This window comes from Hyperolius riggenbachi, chromosome 2, assembly GCF_040937935.1.
Source record: "Hyperolius riggenbachi isolate aHypRig1 chromosome 2, aHypRig1.pri, whole genome shotgun sequence".
NCBI classification, from domain to species: domain Eukaryota; kingdom Metazoa; phylum Chordata; class Amphibia; order Anura; family Hyperoliidae; genus Hyperolius; species Hyperolius riggenbachi.
The window spans coordinates 215,253,725-215,267,443 of record NC_090647.1 but is presented as its reverse complement, the minus strand read 5'-3'; the positions used below and the strand labels follow the sequence as shown (position 1 = coordinate 215,267,443).

At 42.1% G+C, this 13,719-nt stretch overlaps 1 protein-coding gene across 3 annotated transcripts in view; it reads left to right on the top strand.

Moving 5' to 3' along the window:
• The window catches only part of LOC137546098 (cohesin subunit SA-2-like), a 99,516-nt gene that overhangs the window by 55,599 nt on the left and 30,198 nt on the right, over positions 1 to 13,719 (top strand). For 2 of the 3 annotated variants that reach the window (XM_068268108.1, XM_068268107.1), the window contains exons 15-23: positions 78 to 183; positions 2,061 to 2,178; positions 3,387 to 3,490; positions 4,559 to 4,651; positions 6,879 to 6,968; positions 8,796 to 8,999; positions 11,254 to 11,327; positions 12,159 to 12,246; positions 13,327 to 13,407. In XM_068268108.1, coding sequence (XP_068124209.1) covers positions 78 to 183; positions 2,061 to 2,178; positions 3,387 to 3,490; positions 4,559 to 4,651; positions 6,879 to 6,968; positions 8,796 to 8,999; positions 11,254 to 11,327; positions 12,159 to 12,246; positions 13,327 to 13,407 — 958 coding nt within the window. The remainder of the gene's footprint in view (positions 1 to 77; positions 184 to 2,060; positions 2,179 to 3,386; positions 3,491 to 4,558; positions 4,652 to 6,878; positions 6,969 to 8,795; positions 9,000 to 11,253; positions 11,328 to 12,158; positions 12,247 to 13,326; positions 13,408 to 13,719) is intronic. The other variant, XM_068268109.1, reaches the window with a different exon arrangement.

The following is a 13,719-nucleotide window of genomic DNA, read 5'->3' as shown; positions in this document are numbered from 1 at the left end:
ATTTACAATGTGACAGTTTTCAATGTAGACGTGTGCTTTCTCCCTATTGTTTGTGTAATAATTTTCATGAATTACAGGCTTCTGATCCCAGTTGTGAGCGGAGAAAGCTCACAGAAAGCGGAAGGCTATGAGCACAGTATAAAGCAGTTAAGGAGTCTGCTGGATTTCTTCATCGAAAGTGAGGTATTTAGAAGTACTGTATATACTCGCATATAAGCTGATCCGCATATAAGCCGAGGTGCCTACTTTTTCCTCATAAACCAGGAAAAGTGATTGACTCGTGTATAAGCTACCTCCCCCCCTCAATATAGCCCCTCCAACAGTAGCTAGATGTGCCCCAGTACAAGTCACCCTTTCTCCCCATAGCCAGATGTGCCCCAAGGATGTGTCTCAAGACGCCACTAGTTGGTGTCATAGATCTGAGACACTGCAATTGCTACACAAGAGGAATCCCTGATCATTGCACCGCTGACACGTTGCTTGCACACTCCACAAGCCAGGGGACACAGGTCTTGAGCAGCGCACTCTGCACGCCATGTTGCAGGGGATTGGGGGCACAGAAACAGTAGATTGCCAGCTGGTAAGAGCAGGATCACTAGTGCACGATCCTTACGCTCCTCCGCCTGTAACAAAACCTGTTCCACCATCTGTTCTGCTCCACTGACTCGCATATAAGCCGAAGGGGTAATTTTTCAGCACATTTTTTTGTGCTGAAAAATTAGGTTTATAAGCGACTGTATAAGGTACATTGTTACATTTTTGGCACACATTCTTCTGTTATCCGTTACCTTTTTCTTGCAAAAGCTAATTCACTAAAACCCGGTAAGATTGCGTTGTTTGCATAGTGCGCATATGTTTACTTGCAGAGAGCAATAAATGTTCATACTGTAAAAGTTTTATCCCACTTTAAGCCCTATTGTTCATTGTGAAGTAAAGCTAGAATATGTTCTGGCTACAAAGCTTGCCAGGCAAAGTCATGTTCCACAAATAAATTATTTGTCATATTTATTATTTTCCTAACAAAAACTATATATTGATTGATATCCATGTCAATGCTAAACCTAATAAAGTTATAGAACAACAAATGCCGTATTTTCCCTTTAAAGCAAACCTGAAAGCAGACCAGACAATTGCCCGGTGTAGTAGTGAGGAAAGTCATCTGTTTCCCTGATAGCAGATTCAAAGGTCAGCTTTTGCTGGAAATTCTGTGCAAGTACCTGATTCTGTCTGCCGTATCCTCTTCATGTAATCCCCTGCCCACTCTGACAGGGGAAGGGGGCACATCCTCTCAAGTTTGCCTCAGGCAAAAGTCTGGAACTGGCCCTGGAGCCAGACATATAGAACGTTGTAGTGACTCGTCAGTGTGTGATATTTCCTGTCAGCAAGATAGGGTTTTTGACTTTGCTGGTTCTACTGACTATACCGTGTGTCTAAATCACAGGATAGGGCAGGGCAAAAGTACAGACCTTTTGACTAGTACATGGAGTACTTCACCCATATATTTAGCTGTATGAGAGGATTCTTATTTATGTAATACTATCCAGGGAGTGAAGGGAACTAGACATCCATCCTATTATGATAATTAATTCAATTTCCTTCTAGCAATTGGACAGTTTCATGCCACATTAGACTACAGCAGTGGTTTCCAGTCTGAGATTTATTCTCACTTCCTGTGATTGTGCACAGAGAATGAGGTCGCACACCACAGGTGAGGTGCAGTACATTCTGTACATTCGTTTTGGGGCCCCGCAGGGTCCCCTTTGTCAAAGCTACAGTACATTCTGTACTGTAGCCTTGACAAAGGGGACCCTGCGGGGCCCCGAAACGACTCGTTGGTTGTGGAATGGTGTGTTACGTTTTCTGAATAAACAGAACATGGTACATTAGAGTGTGCGGACCTTCTGGAGTACTTCCTGTGATTGGTCTGACCAGGACTGAGTCTAAGGGGGGAATCTTTTCCAAAGGGACCACAAGCAGCACTCAGAAATGCCCCCGCTCTGTTTAAAAAAGTAGTTTTTGCTGGAGCTTCTTTTGCCTGATATCTCTTTTCTCTGCCTCAGTTGCATCAGCATGTGACTTACCTTGTTGACAGTCTTTGGGACTGCACTCCTGATTTTGTAAAGGACTGGCAATTTATGACAAGCATCCTACTGCAAGATAAAAGAGAAGAGTCTGCTGGTGAGTTATAAAACATTACAACCCAGTAATGGTACCTAAAAAGATCTCTAGCTCATCATTTTTGAATCGTCTGCTTCCTTCAGTTCTTGGGATATTGTACAGTAGCAACATGAAGCACCAACATTCTCTGCAGAGACTTGGCATTTTATTTTTATATAGATGGTGTCAGTCACAGTAGGGTAATTGCACTGGAATGCCTATGATATCCCCTTAAACCAAATAATTATGAGCAGAGCTGAGGTAGGGAATTGCCATTTCAGTGGTGTAATAGTTATGCCCCCTGTGGTCAAGTGTGGGTGTAGTACAAGAGGAGGATGGCGCTGGCCATTCCACTTGACTTTACTATTGCATAGTCCGGACAGCAGCACTAAAGGGTATTACACATGGGACCAAGACTAACGGTACTGATAGAAGTGCAGTAAAAATATAGGGTGTTCAGCAGCCCTATATACCCCCTCCCTTGAAGTATTGGCAAGCAATCAGAGTGCTGGATGGTCTTGGCCTAGCGCAGAAGGGATTATTCTCCTACTAACCGGCCTGCTCAATCATGCACTGTGCGGTCAGCCCTACTCTTCCTTCCATAGCAACAGAATGTGTTGTTAACCTGCTGGATGGCAAGGCTAGGGGGGCAGTTCTGGCCATGAGCTTATACAGACGTGTCCCTCAGTTATAGCCAAGCAACACTTTGCTATTAGGAGGGAAGGAAGAATGATGGCAAGGCACACAACGGAGTGCTTCCGGCAGGTAGGTAAGAAGGGGAACAATGTACTCAAATATCCGATGTGCTGGAACTTTAAGCGATCTTGAGGGACACCTGTACACGTTAGATTTTCAGCTGAGAAAGTCCCGAATGGCTGCCTCAGCCAAGTTCAGCCTAGCATGTGTGCTTTACAGTCAGATGTTTGGTTTATCCACAATATTTATTTGTTTTTGTTCTAAAAATTGGAGTTTAAGAATATTAGAGGTGGGAGAAAAGAGTTTGGATAATATGAAAAGGAGCATAAGTTATCGAAATGAATGCAAGAAGCTAAAATGTTCCAAACGCAATTATGCATCAAATTCATTTATGAGCTTAGTTTTACCAGCATCATTTTAGTCTTGTGCCTCGTGAAGAGGCAAGTGGACCCAGATACAGATTCTCCTTGAATGTCATTGCATAATTAAGCATGTTGTAATTTGGCTTTAATTATAGTGTTCTTGGCTTTCAGGTTTGAGTGGAACCCAGGAAACACTCCTGGTGGAATTCATGCTAGCAGCTGTAAGACAAGCAGCTGAAGGACATCCGCCTATAGGCAGGGCAGCAACCAGAAAGGTCTGTTCATACCATATTCATACATAAAATCACTTTACTGGTACATAAAATGACACTTCCTCTGCAGATCTAAGTACTGTAACCTCAGCATGCATATTTTGTGGGTAGCAGGCCAGAGAAGTGGAACATTTTCTGTGCCAGATTCTCTGTCGTCCTGGCTTACGCTGTATATTTGGTATTCTTCTCAGATGTATCCCTGGATAACAACAGCTGCAAGCCTAATTATAGGGCATACTTTCTCCTGGTTCCTTCACCATTATAGTTTTATCAGTGTATCAAGTTACCCTTACACTGTGTTGATTCTTATTATATGTTTCTTGTGTGGTAACGTCATTCTGTATATATAGCACAAGTGCTAAATGCATAGACATGTTTGTGAAAGTATGTAATGCATGGGACTGTAGTCAACACTGTTGAAAAAAGGTTAAACATAACATAAATACATAAATAACTACACTCCAGGTTGCGGGTTTAAGGCCGTGGCCATCTTTATTGGTAATAATCATCCAAATTATTGAGGTCCCAACTTTATTAAACCAATAACTTTATTTAACTTATTAACCATAGTCAAACAGACATAACTCCATTTAATTAGATCCACCACTACGGTTCAGACCCAAATCAAGATAACAATTCCGTTAGGACCCCACATGCGACTTGACTTCTGTCGTATCTTCTACCAATAAAGACTTGACCACGACGATTCTTCTATACACAAATAGGGATGGGTGGGTGGGGAGCTTATCCCAGCCACGCAGAAGTGAAGGCAGGTAGATAGCGAACAGAAGTGAAGGCAGGTAGATAGCGAACAGGGGCTTCTTATATATACCTAACTCGCCCCTGATTCGCCCCTGCAACAATGTTGCACCCCAGCAACACCTGGCAGACTAGGCACAGTTACCTGTGCCGACCAATCACTGACCTGCCTACATTATCTTACCTTACTACTGAGCCCCATAGCGAGCAACCAATCAGGAGCTATTTTACCTCACAGCTTAAGCTCCCCAGGTTTTCACAGACCCATGTTGGGCCATATTTATGTGAATATGTCCCTTTCCATTCTGGCAGGTTCTGTCAGCCAAGGAGAAGAAAGCACAAATGGAAGACAGACATAGGATTACCGAGCACTTCACAGACACGCTGCCCGTGCTGCTGGCAAAGGTAACTGCAACCACAACTTCATCACAGCCATGAAGTAACCCATGGTATATTTTCGTCTTAACAGAGAAATATTTACACACTCTAGAGCAGGGGTAGGGAACCTATGGCTCGGGAGCCAGATGTGGCTCTTTTGATGGCTACATCTGGCTCACAGACAAATCAGTAGGGGTTGATTCACTAAGCTACACTGCTCAAGCAGCACAGCTTAGTGTGGCAGCGCAAGTAACATTTTCAAAGTAAGCACGCTACTGCTGTAGCATGCACTACTAACTTACTCAAGCTCCCCCAAAACTAATGGCCGCTCCAGTTGTCCAACCCTGGATCCTGTCAGGTCCAGTGACTTTGTAGGACGAGATCGCCGTGCTTTGTTTGGCCCAATAGGCTGCCTGTCACTTGACAGGCAGCCTATTGGGCCAAAGTGCAGGGATCTCGTCCTACAAAGTGAATCAACCCCTAAGTCAGCTAGCTAATTTTACAAGTTGTTAGTCTGCATTTCTCCTGTCTGGCTTTTGGGGAAATTGCTGATGTTGCTTAAAGAGACTCTGAAGCGAGAATAAATCTCGCTTCAGAGCTCATAGTTAGCAGGGGCATGTGTGCCCCTGCTAAACCGCCGCTATCGCGCCGCTAAACGGGGGTCCCTTCACCCCCAAACCTCCCACTGCAACACTTGGTCGCTCCTGGAGGCAGGGCTAACGGCTGCAGCCCTGCCTCCAGTCGTGTCTATCAGCGGCGTATAGCCGCCTCTCCCCCGCCCCTCTCAGTGAAGGAAGACTGAGAGGGGCGGGAGAGAGGCGGAGATACGCGCTGACAGACGCGTGTGGGGCAGGGCTGCGGCGGTTAGCCCTGCCCCAACCAGGAAGCGCTCCCCCGCTGCACCGAGGGGACTTGGGGGTGAAGGGACCCCCGTTTAGCGGCGCGATAGCGGCGGTTTAGCAGGGGCACACATGCCCCTGCTATCTATGAGGTCTGAAGCGAGATTTATTCTCGCTTCAGACTCTCTTTAAACCCAAGAGAAGCTGAAGACTTGTCTGACACTTCAGTTTCCTGGCATATCAACTGTATACACATCACCATAGCAAAAGGGACGTGTCCCAGTTTGAAACATATTGTATGGCTCTCACGGAAATACATTTTAAAATATGTGGCGTTTATGGCTCTCTAAGCCAAAAAGGTTCCTGACCCCTGCTCTAGAGGGTAAATACATATGTGAAGAAATGTTTCAACTTTGTAAAGCTGCAATACATTATTACGAGTCGTACATTGGCCACAGTATCTAGGCTGTCTTTTATACAATCAGCGGTGGCAGAGTGACATGGCTGTGTGGATTCAGCTGCTCTCTTGATCACAAATCTTAAAGGACAATTATTGCAAAGAATCGTAAAGTTTAAAATACGTTTGTTTGCAAACATATAAGATGTATATTTCTCGCTGAGTAACAAGCACTATAAATTACTTTTTCCTATGTCCATCAAGTGCTTTTGTAAAAGACTAAATTACATTCTAAGAATCCCCCATGAGGAGAAGCACAGGTCCCTTCTACTCTTGGGGGATTCTGAGGAATTATTTATTTTTAAAAGCATTCCATGAAAGGCAGTTGCAAAATACAATTGCCGGTATAGTGTGCATCTGAGGAGACAGGCTATCTGGCATCTTTGCCATAGGCTCTTTCCATCGAGCTCTTTTGTAAAAGATGAAATGAGATGCACAATGAGATGAGGAGATGCATAAGCTCTTAATTGCTTTTCAGGCTCTATGTCTTGCCCAGTGTACCCAAGGTGAAAAAAAACAAAAAAACCCAGATCTGTACCTAAGAAGAAGGAAGCTTATGGATCCTCCAGAGACTTCCCACATCCTCCTGACCCCACCGTTGCCACACGCAGACCACCAGAACATATCTGACAAGAGCTTGCCAGATATGTTACAAGACTGTCCTCCTCTATGTTCACAAGTGTGGCTGTACTGTACCAGCTCAAGTACATTATGGATGGGGAGAAAGTGGCGGTTCCCCCTCCTCTCTGCCCATCCGTAGGAATGCCCCCTTTACTTTCTGCTTATGGTTCCCAATTTGCTCTACTGCACACAGTGGGCAGGAGAGCTTTAAGTACATATTATGACAATTTTCTCATTTATAATTAGCTTGGGCCTAGCACCTTTTATGTTGAAATGGTTAATTCATGCTGTTGGAAATTTCTCACTTACCGGGTAATTCATGTCTTTCATGTCACAGTTTTCGGCAGATCCCAAAAAAGTGGTCAACCTACTACAGATCCCTCAGTATTTTGATTTGAAAACATATTCTGAAATTCACACAGGGAAGGTAAATATAACATTTAAAATGGTCTTGCTCTCTAACCCACTCTGACTATAGTTTAATTGTAAATTATGTAGCTCTGTATCAGGACCAATATTCAGAATATCTTACATAAGTATAGCTTATATGCATTGCGTGTTAATGTTTCAAAGTTTAATCGCATGCATGTATTAAAAACATCAGTATACATTCAAGGTATCAAGAAGAAACATTGAAGTGTGTCTTACATACAGCTATTAGCGTTGTTATTATTATTATTTAATATTTTTACAGCACCGACCTCTTCTGCAGCCCTGAACAGAGTACAAAGTCATGTCACTAACTTCCCTCAGAGGAGTTCAGAATAATCCATACAATAGTCATTTGTCATCATTGTAGTTTAAAGAGAATCATGTTACAGTTTACCACAAGTTTTTATTACATAGTGAATTATCTGCACTCCAGTCTTGGTTTCTCAAAGTTTCTCAGCATGTGACAGGCAGCTCACTCCCCCCTCAGCCTCACAAACTGCATCACAGAGACAAGCTGAAACTGAGAGCAGTCTGTGAGGAGTAAACAAAGCACACAGAGCCTGCTGGGGGCGAGCATAACTTGTATTCGTTACAACAGAGGCAGCCCATTCCTCTCTGCGTCGACAAAGCTTGACAAAGAAAAGAAGATTAGATATATTACAGAGACAGTACAACTAGAAAAGGCTGCAGTAATCCAGACCACATTACCAGGTATAGGAACTTATAGGATAGAAGAAATAAGGCTGAACATTTTGTTACAGAGTCTCTTTAAAGGAGTTATCAGGCAAAAAAAAAAATGAGTTTCACTCATTAGTCACTCACTGCTGCTCTGGTTCAACACGTAAAAGAACCACTAACGTGTAAAAATGTATGTGTTAATGTTCCTGCACCAGCGGGAATGCGTAAAAATGTACGCAATGCGGCCTGCCAACCCCGAGGTCGGCAAAAACGAAATGAGCTGACGGAGGGGGACCAGAGCAGCAGTGAGTGACTACGAGGGCACAGGATGGCTGCATGGGGCTGGTAGAAGCCCCAGGTAAGTGAAACTCTTTTTTTTGCCTGATAACTCCTTTAAGGCCAATCTGTATGTTTTGGAGATGTGGAGGAAACCCACTCAGACACAGGGAGAACATACAAACTGCAGTTAATGCACTGGCTGGGATTCACACCAGGGACTCAGAGCTACAAAGGTGCGAGAGCTGTCCACTCTGCCACCGTTCTGCCCAATTATGTTTTTACCACAGCAGCATGGACATGCCTGCACTGCCTGCTGCCACACTAAAAAAGGGAGGGCTGTTCTGTCAACCAGTCAGGGCCTCCAGCACACTGCAATATACGTCTAATGGAACGGGCTTGATTACAGGAGGAAAGATGAGAATGATGACTATTCTGCCACTAAACATTGTCCAGTTAGCAGTATGAGGAAGGAGCTTAGCCTAAGCTGTACTGTTGTGACTACTTTATCAAAATCAACATTCAATCTCAGATAGTAGCCGCTATCTTGCAGCCCGCCCCCTTCTCCTTAGGACAATGCAGAATGCAAAGAAAGTGTGTCTGTAAAGTTACTATTGCTGTATTGTCACCTAAATCAATCAATAATGGTTGTTTTGGCTAATAGTAATTTGAAGTCTGTACATAGCTACAAGTAAGGCGGTCACTTTGCTCGCACTGTAAATTTCATCACTTAAAAGAGCATAGATCTGTCAGTGCAGAATACGCCCTTACCCATTTTAGTACCAAATGTGAAAACTGTGCATTGGGAATGGCAGTATCGCTACATAAGTACTGATGGAATGTTTGCTAACTGAACGTTTCATTTCAGCACTTGGAGTCCTTATTGAAGTACATGGAAGACATTGCTATTAAGCATTCTGAGCTAGAGGTGCTAGAGGTTTGTTCTAAGACATACAGCAGTCTAAGCAAAGAAAATCTGGCTATCCAAAATCAGGTCAATCTCTCCAAGAAACATCTGATTGACCATCTAGTGGATAATTTCAGCCAAATGTTGGATGACATTCTGCAAGAGGTGAGTTGTATGATTTAAATAATTTTCCTTTTTTAGTTTTCATCAACATTTTTGTTATTGATCCTTTTTCTGCCACACATTGTGAAATTACTGTGTAACAGGATGTGCCTGCTATTTTCCTCCCACTGTACCTAGTTACAAGGACCTAAATCTAGAGTAAACCCTGGTACACTGATCCAATTTTGATTGGCCAGTATTACCACCTCCATGTAGTAGTGAGTTTACCTACACAATCTGTTCATAGTTTTCATAATTTGTTGGCCCTCAAACTACATGGAGTTGGTAAAAATGGTCCGTGATTGGCCAATAAAAATTGGATGTGTGTATGCACCCTTAGATATGTTGATTTTCAATGAGGATTGCAGTCACATTACGCACCTTGTTTAACAAAGCTCAGTTCCGGGCTACCTGAAGTGGTCTTTGTGTTTTTGTTTGTAGTAGTATTTTCTAACTCTCATGTACCGATGCAGTTAATAGCAAAGCCCCATACATGCTATCACTAAAATTGCTAGGTTTGTTAAAGGATACCTGAAGTGAAATGTGATGTGATGAGATAGACATGGGTATGTACAGTGCCTAGCACACAAATAACTATGCTGTGTTCCTTTTTTCCCTTCTCTGCCTGAAAGAGTTAAATATCAGGTATGCAAGTGGCTGACTCAGTCCTGACTCAGACAGGAAGTGACTACAGTGTGACCTTCACAGATAAGAAATTCCCCTTTTTTACCTCTTTCTTGCTCTCAGAAGCCATTTTCTGCTAGGAAAGTGTTTTATAGTTGCAATTTCTTATCATTGAGGGTCACACTGTAGTCACTTCCTGTCTGAGTCAGGACTGAGTCAGCCACTTGCATACCTGATATTTAACTCTTTCAGGCAGAGAAAGAAAAAAAGGAACACAGAATAGTTATTTGTGTGCTAGGCACTGTACATACATATGTCTATCTCATCATGTCACATTTTTTAAATATGTACAATACATAAATGGGTTCAGCCTTATTCACTTATTCAAGACTATGGTTTTGGTAGTACTAGTGACAGCTTTAGTGTTGCTCTCAATGAAGTCTATAGTTCAGCTATAAAGGTGTGCATGCATTTAGTTGAAATTCCCGGCAGATTTGATCATCTTCATCAAATCGACCAGAGATCAATGCTACAACTGGCCATCCATAATTTCAATTGATTTCTGACCAAAAAACCTTTGCTACAACACTTGGCACCGCCTGGGGGGAGCACATTAAAGGAGGGAGGCCTGGAGGCTTGGCAGACAGTGGTGGCTCCACAGATTTTCAATAGATTTCATGCTGAAATATATCAGAGAGGGATCTACCTGATGGTTGACTCTGATGGCCACCTATAAATGTATGGCCACCAAGACTAGCTGAAAGATATTCTTTCAGTATATCTTGTTTTTTTGTATCTCCGCATTCATTCTGCAAGTATGCTTATTGTAATTTCTGATACAGAAGGTCATTACAGGTAGTCTGTACATAATCTCAGACAAACTTTCTATACTGCACCTAAAAGACTATATGATAATGTTTATGTACGATAGATGGGAAATACCAGTATGGAATGTATAGAATACAACGAAAATTGCCTGAACAGATCTACCTGAGTAGATAGTTGAATTGTACCTGAGAAACATCATTGGGCTGTTTTTTAATTAACAAACTCTGACATCCGACTGCAGATAGTTAATTTCCAATGACTTTTATCTAGTGTTTGTATGAGGCGCTAGGATGCAGAGCAGCGCAGAGTGATACAGAAAATGTAAAACTTTAGTTATTTCACAGTCTGCCTGCTATTACGTGACAAAAGCTTACAGCTGCGCCTGTATCATATCGGATTATAGTGTGGATTGCTAAAAATTAACTGAAATAATAGCCATACAAGAGTAGTTATGGTACTTGCAGCACCTTTTTTTCAAAATTTTCATAACATCTTCAGTAGTTTTGGATTTGTTATAAAACATTGTCACTGTGAATGTGTTTGTTGTACTTCAGTTGCACAACTGCTGCTTCCATAACCTTTCAGCATTCCTCACTATGACCTGATTTGATACAGGTAAGTCTTGCACACTTCTGACACTTAACAGCAGATGCTTTTTTTTTGTTTGTTAAATAATCCATTCCAGTTTTGCAGCATCACTCAGTCTCTGTACAGCTCTTTAGCCTGAACAGTGATCAGTTATCTTTAGTATGATCAGTGCCTTATTGTGCTGGTTCTGAATACTAATCTGGAGTTACTATTTCAGGCAGAAGAGCCCCTGACTGCCCAGGATGTGCATCCTATGTCCTGCACATTGAAAAGGCTTGCAGCATTTCACAAGTGAGTCATGCCAACATTGACCATCTGACGCAGCCTCACATATATAAAACCCATCATCCTTATAAGACTTATATAAACATATTACCATAAACATTTGTATTCATGGATCCTTGCACAGTGCCCAAAATATTAACTTCTTTTAGGCTGCATAAAGGCTCTGTCACACGGGAGGCTAAACTTCTTCAGGGCCGATCACCGAGCACCTTTTATCTGCAATTTTATGCAGCCAAATGGCAGCATTTGTATACCTGGCTGCGTTTGACACACGGTGCAGTGCCCCGACAGAAAAATACCCCATAATACATCATGTTGCATCTGAGCAGCTGCATTCAGATGTGACTCAATGCGGTGGATGCCTCTCCACCACCTGTGCTGAGTGCTAGCAAGGACCCGGACAGCCAGGACAGTGCACAGGAGCAGCTAACAGGCGGTAGATTCACCACCTTCAGTCTCCTGTCTGAAAGAGCCCTAAATGCCCTGATGAGTGACCTACCCTGGTTTGTTTCCACTTATCATAGTGCTGCCCAAGAAGGGAATGGTATAAAATTCCCATGTTCTGCTTTTAGGTTACAATCAAATTTACTGAGCAAGCTGCATATAATATACAGTACACAATAATTTCAGCGCATAGTAACTGAGGCCACACACATATCCAGTTGCTTTCCACTTTTCACAACAGAACAGTCACTCTTAAACCTACTCTGATAGGACCACTACACTTACCAGTAGTTACATTCTTTTAGGACCATCTTGGCGTCTCACAAACGTCACTATAGATTATTTACTGCTTAGTGAAAATGTGCTGCAATTGTAGTGTTTTTCTTCTTACAGTGCTCATAACCTTACTCAGTGGGATCTGTATCAGAAGACCTTTATGTTACTTGATTTTGATATGGAGCGCCAGTGTTTACCAATGGAGGTAAAAATATTTTGTTAGAGTAGTTAAAGTGGACCTGAACTCTTGCACAGGACAGAAAGAATACTTAGAGAAATGCACCCTGTATGTATTTAGAGAGTTTAGCCTGTCTAATTCCCCCTCACCTGTGTCTAATCACTAGTGCAATTTGATGTCTCAACTGTGCCAGCTGGCTGCCATGGTAGAGCAGCTAATTGGTAAACACCAGATGTTAACCCTATGTCTGCTCCCTTAAAAGCAGGAAGTAGACACACTGCAGATTCATTGCAGGATTGATATCAGCTGTAGCAAAGAAATTTTTGTTCTGTAAAGGTTATTATGCTGTTGCTTATATTTTAGAGCAGAGAGGAAGTTCTGAGTTCAGGTCCACTATAACAAAAGTAAAAAGGCATATTTGTACATTTCCAAAGAGATCTATAGTGGGTTTGGCAAAACCACCACTTTGAAACAAAGAGCCTTAGCAATGCATGTACCGGTATGTTTGTCTGAACTGTAAATTAAACATTTAGTGTTTAGACCCCTGACTTCTCAAGTCAGGACTCAGGAGTTAAACCACAAAAACTGCAAATATTATTGTTGCTTATTCATGAGTCAGTGTTTGTTAGCCACAAAAGTAACCCAGATTATATGAGAAGCATTGAGGAAATGGTAGAGCAGAACATTTTGATGCACTGTCAAAAAGTTGAAATGCCTTTATTGGTTCTTGACAGTATGGCAACCGACAATACATCTAGTCCTATAAAATCATGAATCACCATTCAATGCTTGAGCTCCAGTGTGATTGTAATGTTGATTCATGATTTGATATCACTAGATTTATTGCCCGTTATTGTCAGGAACCAATGAATGCAATGCAATTTGACACAGTGCATCATACCAATGTCTTGCTCTTGTATTTTCTCATTGCTGAACTGGTTGCACTGAGTCATGTGATAGCAATGTATCAATCAGTGGTGTGCATATATCCCTATTTGGGGGTCTAACTTTGTATGATTACCGGTAGTTTCTGCATTTTCTATATAAGAAACCTACATGTGCAAGGGGTGGAAATAACCTCTGCTCTCCTTATTCTGCTCCATACAGCTTGTACTTCCTGCTGTTCAGTGTATGTATTATGCCCTGCTTTGGCAGTTAGTACCAGTCCTGGAAGAAACACATTGCAAGGTATGTAGAACTGCTGGTGATTTACTCTTACTGCACTCACTGTGAGTTTTGGTGATGCTGTTTCTAGATCTTGTGTGCATTGCTATCATTTACTACAGAAACAATTAAAGAGAACCTGTATATGAATGTAAATATGAATGTGAATGTACATAATTGCATGGTGAAGATAGTTACCTTTAATAGCCACTAAAACCTGTTTGTGTCAGGTTGTGTGCATGTTATCAAGCCAAATCACCAGGGTATGTATACTTTTGATCAGGGTCATTTGGGTATTTTGTGTAATGATTATGATTTAAAAAGAATAAACAGTTG